At 42.0% G+C, this 17977-nt stretch overlaps 1 protein-coding gene across 3 annotated transcripts in view; it reads right to left on the bottom strand.

The window, feature by feature from the left end:
• The window catches only part of BCAT1 (branched chain amino acid transaminase 1), a 116678-nt gene that overhangs the window by 45745 nt on the left and 52956 nt on the right, over window positions 1-17977 (bottom strand). For all 3 annotated transcript variants that reach the window (XM_006140301.3, XM_006140300.3, XM_006140302.3), the window contains exons 3-5: window positions 12379-12579; window positions 4672-4782; window positions 2745-2864 (exon numbers count right to left, since the gene is read on the bottom strand). In XM_006140301.3, coding sequence (XP_006140363.1) covers window positions 2745-2864; window positions 4672-4782; window positions 12379-12579 — 432 coding nt within the window. The remainder of the gene's footprint in view (window positions 1-2744; window positions 2865-4671; window positions 4783-12378; window positions 12580-17977) is intronic.

Here is a 17977-nt window from a genome sequence, read left to right as displayed (position 1 = left end):
CAGATCAACACCTTTCATGAACACTGACATAAGATCCTTTAAATAAATTAGCAAACACAAACTGAATACAAACAATATATAAAATGGATGATTATTCCAAATAGGATTTACCTCAGGAATACACACTTGATTTAACATTCCAAACTGAAGTAATATAATACAGTTCATTAATAATAAAAGGACAAAACCACACAATCATACCAAGAGATTTGGAAAAGACAACTGACAAAATCCAACATCCATTTACCACAAAAACTCTCAACACAGTAGGACAAAATAATCAAATCTTAGGCAAGGAAAGTAGCTCAGAATAGCAGAAAGTAGTGTTTTGAGATTAGTAACAATGTGTGAGCCACTTTTAAACAACACTTCTTCCTATTATAAAGTTCAAAAGTAATAGTAAAAGATTCAGCAATGTTGAAATGTCAAAAACTTCAAAGTAGATGATCTTTGAAATTGTCCCTTCCCCTTTCTCTCCCCCAAGTTGTTTTTTTTTGTTTGTTTGTTTGTTTTGAGAGGTTTTTGCTATAGGGCGCGTGCGCTGGCCAGACAGAGAGAGACAGAGAGACAGAAAACTAGAAATCACCCCCCAGGGGGGATGGCCACGCTGCAATCCCTTCTCCATTCTCCTCTCAGGATCTTGGGCACGCATGCACACGCGCCCAGCGTGAGTTTTAAGCCACCGGGTCCGGGACACAAACCGCGGTCAACTACGTGGGAGTCCAGCGACATAGCCATTATGCTAACTGCTGGTTCCCTTCCCCCCAAGTTTTTACCATAGGGCACATGTACTCACTAGAGAGAGGGAAAATGAGAAATCACTTCCCTTCCATTTTCTTCTCAGGATTTTGGGCATGCACGCACCAAGTGCCCAGTGTGCTTTTTCAATCCACCAGGCCTGGAACTCAAACTGCGATCAGCCATGTGGGAATCCTGCACCTTAACCACCAAGCCACTTGCTGGCCCCAAACTGTCCCAACTTTTAAAAGCTTATTTGGTAGACTAGAAATCATAGTAACATTTACTGTCTAGGTTCTTAATCATCTTTCAAAAAGTATCAGAGAGTGCCTCTGAACACTTGGTATTTATTCTATGGTCCCAAACATTTCCGTACTCTGAGCATATTCACAAGATGTAATAGAAGACTTGATAAGCACACAATGACCTAGAAGACAACAGCTGGACTACGACAAAAAGAGTTCCAGCTCACTCTGCTCTCCCTCTCCCTCTCCCTCATCTGCCACCCACATTCCATCTCCTCTCATCAGTTATCCCTCATTATCACTCACTTTTCATGACAACGCAGGTACCTGATAGACATAGGAGACATGTGACAGGATCTCTACATATGTGCTCAAAAACTCACATGGTTCCTAGTATCCAAGCCCATGTGCTCTTTTGCAAGGGCACCTAACCAAGAGACTATAATCCATCAGGAGATCTGGACGTCAAGTTGTTTAAACCTGCCATTCCATAGGACCAGTAGGTGGTGGGGTGGTCAAAGTGCTGGACTCCCACATGGACGACTGCAATTTGAGTCCCGGACCTCGCAGACTGAAAAGCATGCTGGGTGCATGTGCATGTGTGCCCAAGATCCCAGGAAGAAAATGAAGGAGAAGAGACTGTGGCATGACCATCCCCCAAGGGGATGATTTCTCACTTTCCCTTTTACTGTCTCTCTTTCTGTGTCTTTCTCCAGCAAGCACACATATCTAATGGCAAAAACTTAAAGAAAAAAAAAAAAGGAAACGTCATTCCCTCTCTACAATTTCCTTCCCAAAATGTCACTGTGAACTTTATGTTCAGCATTTTCTATATAAAGAGGACTCTCCACTCCTACTCCTTACCAAATAATCCCAAAACTTCAGGAAAATGAAAATAAAAAGTAGCAGCTCTCCTTCCCTAAAGCCATCTCAAAACCATTAGTACTTCTACAAGTGCCACCACAACGGGAGGCATACATTTATCAGCTTAAGAAATGACTGGCCTTGGATCAGGGAAGACAAACAGCATGGCTCTCTTCTCATTTACTCAGTGACGTACTGCCAGCACCTGCTTAGTGCTACAACGGCAGAGGTGAGTAATTGTGAATGAAACCATATGGCGCACAAAGCCTAAACTATCAGGAGACTGGGCCAACTGATGGCGTGGAGGTTAAGGTGCTGGATTCCACATGGCTGACTGTGTGGTTTGAGTCCTAGACCTGGTGGCTTGAAAATCATGCTGTGTATGTGTACCCAAAAATCCCAAGAGAATGAAGAAGGAACTACAGTGTAACCAATCCCCCCTGGGGGGGATTTCTCACTTTCCCTCTCTCTCCCCCTGGCAACTGTATGCTCCCTATAGCAAAAACTAAAAACAAAATAAATAAATAAAAATTTATATATATACACACACACACACACACACATACATATATAAATTATATAGAGAGAAACTCTTCAAAAACTTCATGGAAAATGAAATTAAAAAGCAAGTTCATTTTACTGCAAAAAAAATCTGAAACCCATGCATTATTTTGTCATAATATAGCTTTTTTTCCCATGAACTTTTTGAAGATACCCTATCATAATCACTATCTAGCCTTGTACAGAAAATGTTTTCTACGCCTAGTCTTGATAATCAAGAAAGGGTCATTAAAGATGCCATTGGGGTGCCATTTCAAACTACACACTCGAAGTTTCAAACGAGACAAACGATGATAACTTGCTAACCAAGTACCCCAAAATAGAGTCAGTTTGCACCTCAGTTCCAACGAAGGTAGGACGAATATACAGACTAGCCGATGTCGAATACGGGACCCATTCTTGATCCAGTCTCACAAGCTGCTGAATACACTCCAAAAGCTCTTCCTTGTCAAATACCTGAAAGAATGAAAAACACAATGAATGATGAAATTCTGCTCAATGTAGCAACAGAAATTATCCTTCTTTTGCCCAATGTAGTAATAAGAAATTATCCTTATGGAGAAACACATAATAGGAGAATGGGCAAAAACCAAGAGTGGTTTATTTTTAAAAAGAAAAATGTTTTCATATACTTAGATGGTTGGTAGCTTGTAAAATAGTTTCTACTGATTAGTAGGGTAGAAAAACGAACTCAGAGAGTGCTGGATCTGAAATACTTATCTGAAGAGGGCCCACCACATCAGGCTTGGCCTATGTAAATGCCAACTTGTAACAGCCATCAGTCAGGGACATTACAGAAATCGGGATCCCAGCCGTAAAAGCGGGCCCTGTATATCTCTGTTAGCACTGCTTCTAAGAGACAGAAGCTAGTGAAAAGAGAACTTGACTGGGAATCACGAAATCTGGGATCTAATTCTGGCCTCTCCCTTTCTCCTGGGTGACTGTGGGCAAGTCATTTAATCTTTCAGGCCCAGGTTCTCTGTACAAAGGCACTACTCAAATGTATAATAAATGTCTTCTTGACCACGGCCTGCTGCTATGACATGAAACCGCACAACAATCTGTAGCCTAGTTGATGTTCAATACATGTTACTTCCTTTTCCTTCTGACCACATCATGAAGCTTGTCCCAGTGATCTATCTGTAATGGGTAGAAGAGTGAAACTAGGACCAAAGAATTTACCATCATTTCCCTTCTGCTACTGTATTATGGCCTCTAATGGAGGTGCGTGAAGCCTGGGTTATAAAAATAGAAAGAAGAAAGAAGAGCCTGCCTAAATATTAGTCCCAGCTTCTCTGATGCACGGCCTACGCTAGGTTCTTGAGACTTACACATACAGAATATGTAAAAGAAGGGGATGACTGCTTTCAGTTCAAAAAGGCAACCTAGTCATGCCTTAAGTAATGAAAACCATGCAAGTCACCTCCTGCCTACATGTGTACTTAAGGTTTAAATTTAACCCACCTTCTAATGAATTCTGTTCCACAACCAACAATGTTACATACCAAGGACTCGATGGCCTTGAGAAATTATTCTGATCATCTTTTCTTTCATTCCCCTCTACCAAACAAAATCGGGATAAAATATCAAAATAATTGAATCACTATATACTTGCTAATGTCTAAAGTGATTAGGCAAAATATCCCCAAAATACTTGTGCCTGCGTGTTATAGTTTCTATTCTCAATATTATATATTCACAAGGTTCTTTATTCTTTTTTTATTTTTATTTTTTGAGAGGTTTTTGCTATAGGGCACATGCACTTGCTAGAGAGACAGAGAAAGAAAGAGAGACAGGAAGCAAGAAAGCACTCCCAGAGGGGATGCCATGCTGCAATCCCTTCCCCTCCATTCTCCTCTCGGGATTTTGGACACGCATGCACATGTGCTGTGTGAGTTCTGAGCCACCAGGTTCAGGACTTGAACTGCAGTTGACAAGGAGGGAATCCAGGGATATAACCATTACACTTTCTGCTGGTCCCTCACAAGGTTTCTAAGTTTTATTTTATTTTACTTCTTTATCCTTTTATCTTGCACGTACACATTAATTCCCCTCAGACACTTAGAAACAAACAGCAATAGTGTGGAACTGCCAAACGGTGCGGGTTATGTCCATATGTTTTTACCTTACCAATTAAAGCAGATCAGGAATAACTTCAATCTCATAGGGTCTGTATAAAACATCAGTCTAATTATTTGGAAATTATTTGGTGGTACAGCCAGAGTTACCTGTTCCATCAGAAGAAACTCCCAAATGTACATACCGGCAGAGTTGCTCGCACGGCGGACCGGTACATTCTATCCATGTTGAGGTTTGGCCGAAACAGTCGGATTTTATTATCTACTCCTCGAAATGCCTTCATCCCTTCAAATAACTAAAGACAAATGAGAAATAAGTCTTAGGTGATAATTGAGTAAAAACAATCTGTGTTCAAAAGACCGTGCTCTTGAGGGGCTCTCAACTCCTTGCTCACGTAAAGGTGTTGACGCTGACCTTACCTTGGGATCACTAAATATAGAAAAGGGACAGCTGGCAATGACAGGAAGGTCTTTCAGTACCAGACTCTGGTGGGAAGTCAGAGTTATTATTTGCTGAGTAGGAGGCACATTCCCAAACCACACAGTGATGGAGATGGAAGAAAATGTCTACCCAGACACAACATGGGTCGAACGCCCAGACAATGGAGGCAGAAACCAAAGGGTCTGCAGAGCACCCTGACCCTCCTCCCAGGTACCACGTAGCCTTTCATTTACTCTGGCTCCTGCAAACTCTGCAGCGTAGACAATCTACATGTGATCAGAGGTGGTTTGGTCCCCCCACATCACAGAAACCAGGTACCTCGAGACTCAAGACCATGTTAAGGCTTACAAAGGGCTTAAAAAGTTCATGGAGGGAACCAGCAGTTAGCGTAATGGCTATGTCGCTGGACTCCCACGTAGTCGACCGCGGTTCGCGTCCCGGACCCGGTGGCTTAAATCTCACGCCGGGCGCGTGTGCATGCGTGCCCAAGATCCCGAGAGGAGAATGGAGGAGAAGGGATTGCGGCGTGACCATCCCCCCTGGGGGGTGATTTCTCGCTTTCTGTCTCTATGTCTCTCTCTGTCTGTCTGGCGAGCGCACACGTCCTACAGTGAAAAATCTCTCAAAAAAAAAAAAAAAAGTTCATGGAAAATATGTTAGGAACAAAACTGCAAGAATTTTTTAAAAATTTTTGTACTAAAATAAACTCATACTTTAATTCCACTTTTAACAAACTTTAGAAATCTCATAATACCTTCTTTAAACAAAATGCTGCCCTAGACAAAGCACTGTGAGAAGATTTGAAAAGATTAAGATGTACATACATACAAAGAAAAAAGAGAACTCGATCATTGTGGTGGGAAATTTTAACACACTTTCTCTCAGTAACTGACAGAATGAGTAACCTAAAGCTCAGTAAAGATATGGAAGGATTTGAGCAATGGGAAGAGCAAACAGAACCCTACACAGACCACCTGCAGAATACACATTTCTTTCACAGGCTTCTCGGCCACAAGATAAACCAGAAATCAATATGAAAAATAATACCAGAAAAATACCCATATGTTGGAAACTAAAAAACCATTACTAGATAAACCACTGGCCAAAGAAGAAATTTAATAGAAATTAAAAAATATTTTCGACTGATTGATCATGAAAACTGGAGCCTTCAGAGATTTATAGACTAAAAGCTTACATAAGAAAATAAGGAAAAGAAATATAAATCGTATGATTAAAAAGCACAACATGGGCCAGCTGGTGGCATCGTAGTTAAGGCAGCTGGATCCCACATGGCTGACCGTGTGGTTTAAATTCCAGATCCCACAGCTTGAGACACACATTGGGCACATTGGCATGCATGCCCAAAATCCCAAGGGGTGGAACAGAGAAGGGATTGTGGTATGGCCATTTGCCTTGGAAAGTACTTCCTCATTTTCCCTTTTTTTCTCTCTTTCTCTCTCCAGCAAACACATGCACCCTATAGCATATTTAAAAACTAAAATAAACGTACAATGAGATATTATACTTAAATGCAAATATATTATTAATCTATGAAGTATAACAGACTAAAGTTTCAGTTTAAAAGGTAAAAGGTAGGGGGGCCAGCAGGTGGCGTGGTGGTTAAGGGCACTGGACTCCCACATGGCCAACTGTAATTCGAGTCCTGTAATTCGAGTCCTGGAGCTGGCAGCCTGCAGTCTCTCTCTCTCTTGCTCTCTCTGGCTCTGCCCCTCTCTGGTCAAATTAAAATAAATAAATGAATAAATAAAATTAAATGAAGTAATTCTTTAAAAAAAAAAAAGGTAAGGGATCAGACTGGACTCAGTTGACAGCAAATGAAACAAAAGATACATCATGCAAATACTTCCTACAGTAAAGCTGGGAAGGTTATATTATCACATATAAAACAAAATAGATAACTATGTCATTAAACATTAAATAAAAATAGATAAGATAAAAAAGGTAAATTCAAAAAGTTCAACAACCTAAGTATCCAGAGCCAGCCCCATAACCTAGTGATTAAGGGAGACAGATCTCACATGACCAGTCATGGTTCAAATCCCAGCCCTGGTGGTTTGAAAAACACACAAGGCACGTATGTACGTGGGTCCCCCCCAGATCCCCACAGGATGAAGAAATGGAGGCAAAGGGACCTTGGCATGACCATGTCCCACTGCGTAGTGTTTCTCTCTCTCTCTCGCTCTCACTCTGTCTCTTGCTCTCACTTTCACTCTCGCGCTGGCAAACCACATGTCCTCTGGCAATTAAATAAAAAGAGAAAGAATTTAAAGAACAAAATGTCCAATAAAAGATGAACTGATTAATAAAATGTGGTGTATGTACATAATGGAATACTATTCAGCCTCAGAAAAGCAGGAAAGCCTGCCATTTACAACAGTCTGGGTGAATGCGAAGGATATTACACTAAGTGAAACAAGTCAAGCATAGAAATATAAACAATGGCAGGACCAGCAGTTAGCGTAATGGCTATGTCGCTGGACTCCCACGTAGTCAACCACGGTTCGAGTTCCGGACCCGGTGTGCGTGCGTGCCCAAAATCCTGAGAGGAGAATGGAGAAGAAGGGATTGCGGCGTGGCCATCCCCCCTGGGGATGTCTCTCTGTCTCTCACTGTCTGTCTGGCGAGTGCATGCGCCCTATAGCAAAAAACCTCTCAAAAAAAAAAAAAAAAAGAAAGATAAACAATGGCCACCAAACCGTGGAGACTGGCCAAGCAAATCTGAAGTCCACAGGCAGGCAGCCAGGAAGGGAGGATCAGAAGCAGGGTGGAGCCCCCAGGCACGAGCCGCAGCTTATCTGCACTCAGCACACTGAGGAAACGAGAGGGCAACTGCAGGTCTAGCTGCTATGTGTGGGTTCTCTGGAATCATGGAAGTCCCAAGTCAGACTCTCCTGAAATAATCTCCTTTCTGGGTAACTGTAAAACAACTGATTAGAGACTATCGCACCTGTGGCGATCCTTCAGCGCAGGCTCCAGACTGGTGTCTGACTGACGAGGGAAAGGAGTGTGCATGCTGCCATGTGGTTGCAGCCTCCCTCTGTCTTCCAAGGCTCTCAAGATAAGACCTTTGAAGTCTATTTTCATCAGAAGGACACGACAACAAAATTCTGAGGAACTGTAGCTCAGACTAGCCATAATGACACATCACAAAGGCACCACAGTCTACTTTGTGGTGGGTTTAAATCGTTCATCTTAAATTCAAAATATCATGCCATGGTCACCTAGAAAGCACTGACTCAGTGTTATACAGACCTCCCAAAGGTTAACACCACACCATTAATACCATGAGAAAGCTCTTCAATAGTTGGAAATGGAGCCAGCCCCATAATGCATTGACGAGAGAGAGCACTGTGCACTGGGAACAGGACTCACACGTGGCCAACCATGGCTTGGATACTAGCCATGCAGGCTTGAAAAACATGCAAGGTGCATGTGCATGTATGTCCACTATCCTGCTAGGATGGAAAAATGGAAGAAAACAGCTTGTGGTGTGACCACCCTGCACTGGTGTTGGAAATGGTCAAGCTCACAATGGTGGCTATGGGTTTTCTAGAATTCTGATTTTCACTTGAAAGCTGGCAACAAACATGGTCCATTGTTTTGCTTGAAGTGACAGGTTCACTTCATTCATTTTCAGGACAACATCAGTCAAATGTCCCAATCGGAATAATCATACTTTGTTCTTTCAAGTACAAATGGTGCTAGATGGAAAAAGGAGCCAGTTCTGCTTACAGACTCATGACAACCACACAATCGTCCTTCAGTATGCAGAAATACTTCACATGAAGTCGCTATTTTGTGACACAGAAAATTAAAGTGAAATTTACTCAAGAGTCAGATTTAATAAAATGATTGTTACTGCTTCACTGAGAATATCCTGTAGCAAAACGGGTGTTCATTTTATAATGCCACGGATGGCAGTAAAGCATATAGTGACTAACCAGCAGAGGCTGAACACCACCAGAATTTTACCTACTGCAAATGTTGACACCATAGAAATAAATAATAGTGCCTTACTATTGGGTCTTCAGAAAACTCATGTGTAGTTTTCTATGTGTTTCTATGCAAAAATGCATCATGACTTTTCTGACGACCCAGTATCACCATGAAAAGTTTTGGGGCCAGTAGATGGCGTAGCAGTGACATCGTTGTACTCCCACATGGCCGACCCAGGTTTGAGTCCAGGACTCAACCTTGGGGGGCTATTTCTCCCTTCCCCTCTCACTGTCTGTCTCGCTCTGGCGAAAGCACATGCCCTAAGGCAAAATCCTCTTAAAAGAAAAAGCTTAACCATGGCAATGTCTTCACAGCGCCTGGGGAAGTCTAGACAGTCTGTGGACCACACTTTGAGAATCACTGACTTAGACCAACTCGTACATGAGAACATCAGCATGGACAACAGGTTCACAGAAGGAAACCACATAATTGCCTGTCAACAGGATAGTTATGGGCTGGCAAGGTGGCATGGTGGTTAGGGGCGCTGGACTCCCACATGGCCAACCACAGTTTGAGGCCCAGACCTGGCAGTTTGCTTTCTCACTTTCCCTCTCTCTCTCTCTTGCTCTGTCCTTCTATGATCAAATTTAAATAAATAAATAATTTTTAATTAAAAAAAAATTTTTAAAGGATAGTTATAGTCACATAATGTAACACAAGTCTTTGAAGAATTCATAGAAAATGCTTCTTACCAAAAATCGATGCATGAATTTCACAATTTTTCTCCACCAAAATAAACTCATATTATCCCTCCATTTTCCCGTAAGTTTTTTGAAGTCCCCTCACCCTACTGCTATGGGGAACCCATGAACGTGGTACCTGCCACCCTCCAACCCAGGCATCCAGGCCTCCTGCCCTGAGCCCCACACTTCGGAGTACCTCTCACCCCTGGCCTCCTTCAGCTACAACATGCTCCTTGAAGCAAGGAGTCAAGAGGTCCAAGGTACATGCCCACCTGGACCGTGACTCTACTGCACAGTCAGACACCAAGTAGCTCCCAAGTCCTTACCCAAATGGCCCTAATCCCATTTTCAGGACTGAATGAGCCCCAGCAGGTTCACCCTCCTAAGAATAGACAGCACCACTGGTGTGCCTGTCGCAAGTTCAAGGGATGGCCAAAGGCCATTTGTCTGCAGGTGGTATAGTTATCTGTACACGTGTGCAAGGCCCCCTGTGGAACAGAACGGAGCCAGGAAGGGAAGATGCAGAGGGCAGACTGTATGGTTCACCTAAGACCCAGGTCCCACAAATACTAGGGTTGGCCCTGGATGGATCTTAGAGGTGTGTGTTATGTATACCAATGACCACTAAAGTCTTTTTTAATTTTCAAAAGTGACATTCATCCTTCCTTATTTACTTCATATAGGCCAATAGTTCTCAGAATTGTTCTCTGGAACAGAATTAACATGACCTGGAAACTTGTTAGAAATTAGAAACTCTGAGGGTGGAGCCAGCACGCTAGACTTGACCATATTTCTTCTTTCAAATTTAAAAGCCCTATATTCCCTTCACTCTGCATGACACCTATCGCAAGGCAAGGTTTATCATGCATAATGAAAACATTCCTTTGAGTTGATACATTTAAAGACAAAGCAAGGAACAAGAAGTTAAGACTCCTAAATTCAACATTTGTGGATTCATATGGCCAATGAATGTTTCTAAAATTATTCAAACTTTTCATTTTGAACAAGGTAATTGAGCACTTACAAGTTGTATAACAGAACAGGAGCTCCAAATTGGAACCCTGGTTCTAACCTGTATAATCTAGGGCAAGAATCAACTTTTCTGAGCCCTTTTCTATACTACGTGATCCTACTAATTTAAGGGTTAATTACTGTAGCTAAAACTGGACTCTCACTATGCCCCAGACCTGATTCTACATGCTTAAATGAGTTACCTTATTTTAGACTTACAACACTATGAGGTAGCTATCATTCCTTCAATTTTATGAAAAAATGATAGCACAGATGATTAAATTTCCCATGTCACTGCACTCCCTAGGGGACAAATGAAATAGAATTTGAGCCCAGAAAGTCTGACTCCAGAACCTCAATGCTTAACCACGTGCTGCTCCCTTAGGATAATTAAATAAGATGAATGGTGTAAGATACACAGGACACAGCACGCTGCAGAAACTCAACAAACAAAAAAGTATTAATTTATCATTATCGTTATTAACAATTTACTAGTACCATCTTTTTGTTTTATTACCAGAAGACATGCTCTCACCAGAGGGAAAAAGAGAGCACACGCACTCCCCCAAATGGGGCACGGTCACGCCACCATCCTTTGTCCTCCAGTTGTCCATTCCTTCAATATCCTGGGCACTTATGCACGCGTGCACGTGTACGCACACACACACACACCCACACTCACACATACAGAGATATGTTTTTCAAGCTTCCAGGGCCATGATTCTAAACATGGCCGCCATGGGGGATCCTGCTGCCAGCGTATGGCCCTTCACCACTCCACTCTGAGGCTGGCCCACTATTACCATCTTTTAGTTCCGTAACAGGTAGGTCGTTGCTTATTTCTGGCACACAGTATTCTGGGAGAGAAGTCTAACACATTAAAAAGAAAATAAAATGAGAGAATTAGGGGAATGAGGAAAATATTGCAAATCTAGTTAACTGTGTGTCCTGAAACGGACCAGGAAAGGAATACTTCAAATATTGTACACTTAAAATTATTCATTCTCATGCCTGAAGGCCATTTAATGCCGTACCTTTTAACATGTATATCTACATGCTATTTATTGCTGGTTCTAAAAACATGCAGATAGCATTAAAATGGAATCATAATATTGTTCTCAATGACCCTTTCTCAATAAGTAAATGATCTCAGAAGTGACATGGCTTAGTAAAATGTCAAGAGTACTGGCTTTGTGATTGCTATATTTTCTACCAATTGTCCTATCTGCTCTATAATTTTTTTTTACTAATATCATATACAATTCAAGATTATCTAAAAAGTTAGCTATTTTGTTTTGTTTTTAAATTTTGCCAGAGGGTACATGTGCTCGCCAGAGAGAGACAGAGAAAAAAAGTGAGAAAGCGCCCCCCTCTGGGGAATGATCAGAGCATAATCCCTTCTCCATTTCTCACTCCATTCAGGATCTGGGGCACATGCACACACACGCCTGGCATGTTTTTCAAGACACCACGTCTGTCCAGGTGTCTTGTCCAGCAGACCAGGCAGTCCGCTATGTGGGATCCTGTTGTCTTAACCACGACACCACCGGTGACCCAGAAATTAGTTGTTAAGACTTGTCTTCATTCCAATTGTCTACAGGAACATTTTTCAAGACATTTACAACATTCTCTAGTAAATAAGGTAAACCCCACACTTTCCAAAAGCTGTTTTGGCAGTGGAAGATACGTAGTACCTATAGCGAGGTATAAGTCACCATCCTTAATCCCCATGTACTTACTTCCACTGCATAGTGGAGAGCCGAAGAACCTGGATGCAATGACAGGTTCTGCAGAGGCTTGATATGAGGTTTCTCCCATCCAAACTCTGAGGACCACTCCACTGTCAACATGTGGTCTGTGAACGCAGCTCCAAAAACTAGAGTACTTGGGTCTGGTTTTTCCTTTAAAACAGTGGCTGGCGTGATTATTAAGTCCTTGGCCTGGGGAAGAAAAATCAGACCTGAACATTAACTGACTAGATTATAAATACAAGGGACAAAAAGTGAACTCACTTGACTAATACAGAAATTTAATACTACCTAAGTCAAACAAGTCATGCCTGCATTGAGAATTTAGCTGTTTGTCTAGATCGCTGCAATATACTCTACTCACCAGCACAGCAGAACCGAATCTCAGTGACAGAAAGAAACAGGGACAAAAATAGCAGTGGGGGATAAAAATGCAAAAAGAAAATGCATCCTTTTTTCTCGCCATCATGGGACTCATGGTCAAGCATTTGGGAAAGAGGTGGCTTCCATAATAAAAAATGTCAGTGGGGCCGGCAGGTAGCGTGGTGCTTAAAAGCACTGGACTCCCACATGGCCGACGGCGGTTCGAGTCCCAGACCTGGCAGCTTGTTTTCTCACTTTCTCTCTCTTTCTCTGTGTCTCTCTCTCTCACTCTCACTCTGTCCCTCTCTGGTCAGATGAAAATAAATAAATAATTCTTGAAAAAAAAAAAAAAAGGAAATCAAGTACTTGATTCTGAAGACGCTAAAAATACAACAATGAACATGACAAAGATAATCCATGCCTTCTGAGGTTTGAAAAAGTGAAGAGTTTGGTTTAAATCCCCTATTCCAGAACTGGCATGCTATGAATTAAATAGGATTACATTCATATTCTGTGACCCAACCTTAATACAACAAAGATTTACAAATGTCATTGAAAAGGTTCTAAAGTATTAAAGTCTTCCTATGGGAATGCAGGTAAAATAAGTTTAAATGAGAAACAGGTTTTGCATATTTATTCAGAAGGTGATTCGGCTACAGAATAAAGCCCTTTAAGCATTAAGAAATTCAATGTTTTGAAATCTTTTTCTCAGCAATTTTGTTTAGTATAATTTGCATAATACTGAAGAGATTCTCTTATCTGAAGTTTCATGCTTCTTGAAAAAAAAAAAAAAAAGGCAATGCTCTGAACCTTTCCTTGGTAATGGTTATGCTCTATCTCCCCAAAGAATTCTTGGCATAAGACTCCCAATTCTCTGGATGCACTGCAGAAGAAACAAGCAAAGTGTAGCAAATGTTTCCTTTGAAAACAGAGAGGGAGTGAATGAATACTAAGATATAAATCCTCTGTTCTATGTTGAAGAAACAGTGAACAAAGGCCCTCTTATTCAAAGAAAGATAAATAAGAGGAACAGGAAACAGCTTCACACAGTAGCATTTCACCAAGTCTCCACATAGCCTGTTTGTCCACTACAAATGACCAAGCACATAAGCATAAACTGTGTGCTTGGCTGGCCTTGTAGCCTAGTAGTTAAGGGAGCCAGATCCCACATGGCTGACCACAGCTCGAATCCCAGCCCCAGTGGCCTGAAAAACATGCTTGGCATGTGTGCATGCTTGCCCCAAATTCTGACAGGATGGAGAATGGGTTATGGCATGACTGTACCCCACGGGGGGGAAGGTGCTTTATCTCTCTCTGGAGAGCAAAATGCCATCTGGCAATTAAAACAGAACAAAACAGGGACCAGCAGTTAGCATAATGGCTATGTCGCTGGACTCCCACGTAGTCGACCGCGGTTCGAGTCCCGGACCCAGTGGCTTAAACTCACGCCGGGCGCGTGTGCGTGCGTGCCCAAGATCCCAAGAGGAGAATGGAGGAGAAGGGATTGCGGCGTGGCCACCCCCCCAGGGGGTGATTTCTCGCTTTCTGTCTCTCTGTCTCTCTCTGTCTGTCTGGCGAGCGCACGAGCCCTATACCAAAAACCTCTCAAAAAAATAAATAAATAAATTTAAAAAAATAAAACAGAACAAAACAAAACTGTATCCAGTACCAACTTTATTATAGTTGTAGAATGCTGACAAAAACAACAACAGGAGAAGGAGCTCTTTGACCAGTCAAAAAATATTAATAATTCCTTAAGAATATTAAGGAATGTCAAACTCCACTTCTTTTAATGCACAAAAATACTCATTTCCCTCCTAATCAAATACAGAACTTCGCTTACCTCACCAGCTCTTAACATTATTTTTAAATGATCTAATTAGTTCGAATTAATTCACTGCCTTACAGCTACCTTAGTGCCTTAATATATTATTAATGAGAAGGTTTTATTTTTAGAATAATATTCAAGATGAAAATGTTTTCTAAAACAAAAAGAAAAGCTCATTACAATAAAGCATTAATAAATCATAAGATGAAAATGTTTTCTAAAACAAAAAGAAAAGCTCATTACAATAAAGCATCGAGCATTAAGGACAACATATTACTTTGAAGTTCAGGCTAGTCTAGTAAGGTACTTTGAAATATGTCAATTATGATGCCAAATTTGGAAAAATTGACTTGCTTTTACCACTATTTTTTTTTAATTGCCAGAAGGCATGTGCACGTCCCAAAGAGAGACAGAGAAAGAGGGTAAGGAAGGACACTCCTACAATGGGGCATGGTCACACTGCAATCCCTTCTCCTTCATTTCTCCATAGTCAGGATTTGGGGCACACACAAGGGGCTGGGGCCAATATTCCAACTGCTGTCAGCCATGTGGAATCTGGCTCCCTTAACCACTAAGCTATGGGGCCAGGCCTCTTTTATAACACTGTTTAAACAAGTTTGTGGAGAGCAGGTAATTTGAAAACGTGATTAAAACATGTGGCCTGGGGACCAGCAGTTAGCATAATGGCTATGTTGCTGGACTCCCATGTAGTCAACTGCGGTTCGCGTACTGGACACGGTGGCTTAAAACTCACGCCCGGCCTGTGCGTGTGCCCCCAAGATCCTGAGAGGAGAATGGAGAAGGGATTGCGGTGTGACCATCCTCCCCACCCCCACCCCCGGGTGATTTCTAGCTTTCTATCTCTCTGGCTCTCTGTCTGGGTCCCGCATGTGCCCTATAGCAAAAACCCTCTCCCCCCCACCCAAAAAAAAAAAAAAAAAATGTGGCCTGTAGACACGTGCAGAAAGGTGCTTTTGTAGGCTACTCTAGCAGGGCTATGAAGAAGCATTTACATATGAAAGCGGTATCTGCCTGCTGTCAATAGTTATCTTCCAGTTGTTGTTGATACCCAATACCCTGATATGGGGCTAAAGGAAGCCACAGGTGTTTATCAGATTGTCCCCCTAAACAAGATTAGAGAAATTATATGGCACCACTCATTTTTACATCTTCAGACTATTTACATTCAAAACCAACTGGCTCTGCCTTCTGAGTGCTCCTCCCCTATTCTCTCTGCATTCCATTTCCTTCTTCCCCATTCCCTTTGCATCCCATTTTCCCTTTCCCCCATTTTCTGCCCTTTAAAAGAATAAACCTGAGGCTGGTTCTGGTTGCAACTTCTCCATCAGAGAAGCTGTGCCCACCCAATACTTGCTTTTCTATACTTGTGTGTCTTTGTGTGTTTGTCACTGTGTCTATTTCTAATTCACAGCCTTCCCCTCTCAGAAAAACGTGTTCCTGCCAAGCTGGTCCCGGCATACCTTGACTTAAACTTTTTACTAAGTGCAACAAACTGATTTAAAGGAATATAGTCTAGCTAAACCATTTTGATCTCTGATTGTCACTGCTCTTCTGTTATCTCTAGATTAGTTAAGGGGGGGGTCAAGCAATTTCCTAGGCAGGCTCAATGCAGCCACCTGGCCTGTTTTATAAATGAAAGTCTCATTGGAACAGTCACACCATTCCTTTATCTTCAATGGTGATATATTCCTGAGGCTGACAGAAACATGAAGGCCTTCGAGACTAAAAAATGTATCTGGCCCTTGTAAAAAGTTGGCCACCCATGTCAAGACTGCTTACACAAGAGCCGCCATGACTAGAGTACTCACAGGTAAACCTTCAGCCTTCCTATTACAGTGCCAGGCACACACAAGAGTACAAGTTTTCTTAAATATCAAGAACCCTTGGTCATTTCAGATACACCCCTAATGAATGAGAAGGTTCCCTCCTAGACTGTGGCCAGGGTTTCAAGTGAGCAAAATTCTAACACAAACTTTGTATTACATGAATAGTTTCACAGTATTTTTGCACAATGGAATACTTGAGATTTTGCATCAGAGAGCTTTTTGATAGTGGATGGGGAGGAGAATCCTGGACTAAGAAAAAATCAAGAGCCATTATTAATATAAATAAAACTTTATACAGAGTTCCTCCTCCTAAGACTCCTCGCAAGTATTTCTTAATAAAAGAAAGGGGGAGGGTGTGGAGATTAAGACATAAAAGAAACAGAGATGGGCGTGGGTGAAAAATGGAGGAAGGCTGAGCTTTTTTACTTGCAGAGTTTTGGACCCATATTGAATACTACAAAAGCAACCATCCCTGGTTTTTTTTTTTTTTTTTTTTTTTGCCTTTTTTTTCTTTTTTCAAGGACAGAATCAGTATTTTTCACGGTTCTTCCAAAAATTTATCCTCTTGGCTGCTATTTCTAACATCAGTTAACCGTCTATACTCCCAAAACATAAAGCTGACTCCACATGATCCTTGTACCTCTATGGACTTCTAGGCTCTCCAATAACTCTTCCTGCCGTGAGTACACAAGATACATACAGCTTCACTTCAATGACAACCTGCATAGTACTTCAAAAATAAGACTACAGCTTTGCCTTATACCAAACAACTTCAAGGTATTCTCATTTTCTTCCCTTGTTCTTCTAACCTTTGCCTCGTCCGCTTTATGAATCTTACTGTTTCGCCTTTTCATTTGCTGGATGAACACTGGTCACACCAGCACCACCGCTTAGGCAGACACTGCACCAAGCAAGCACAGGATGTACCAAGACATATTCGGCTCAGCCCGTCCTTCTTGGGTGAGTTCACCAGCAGCCACGGACAGGCACTAACTGCTGTGAGCATGCATTATTCACTCACCCTCCTATTTTTCGAGCTGCTATGCACCTGCACTGCTGTTGGTCCCAAAAAGAACCTCATGGAACAAAACAAGAAAAGTCCTTGTTCTGCTGTTGAGGGGAAATAATGTAAAGAAACAAACAGTGTGCGGTATGCCACACCAGGAGTAGAGGGCCACTCTGTGATGCTGGAGCCATAGGGATGCCAGTGGTTTAGATCCTCGGTGGATCAGAAACGTTCCAGATGAACATGAATACACCCAGGTGATCCCAGCTGGAAGGCTGGGGGATGTCAGAAGGACTGCAGTGTAAGGAGACCCTGTCAAGGGCGCCTGTTTCTCTCTCTCCTGAGAGAAATTAAATATACTGTTTAAAAAAGAGAGAGGAAGACCAGCAGGTGATTTGGAAGTTAAGGTGGCTGGATCCACATGGCCAATTCCACAGTTCAAGTCCTGGACCTGGAGGCTTGAAAAACAAGCTGGGCATATATATAAAGGAAGAGGGGATTGTGGCATGGCCATCCCCCAGGGACTATGATTTTTCATTTTCTTTC

This window comes from Tupaia chinensis, unplaced genomic scaffold, assembly GCF_000334495.1.
Source record: "Tupaia chinensis unplaced genomic scaffold, TupChi_1.0 Scaffold000028_1, whole genome shotgun sequence".
Taxonomy (NCBI): domain Eukaryota; kingdom Metazoa; phylum Chordata; class Mammalia; order Scandentia; family Tupaiidae; genus Tupaia; species Tupaia belangeri.
This window is presented reverse-complemented; position numbering and strand designations above follow the sequence as displayed.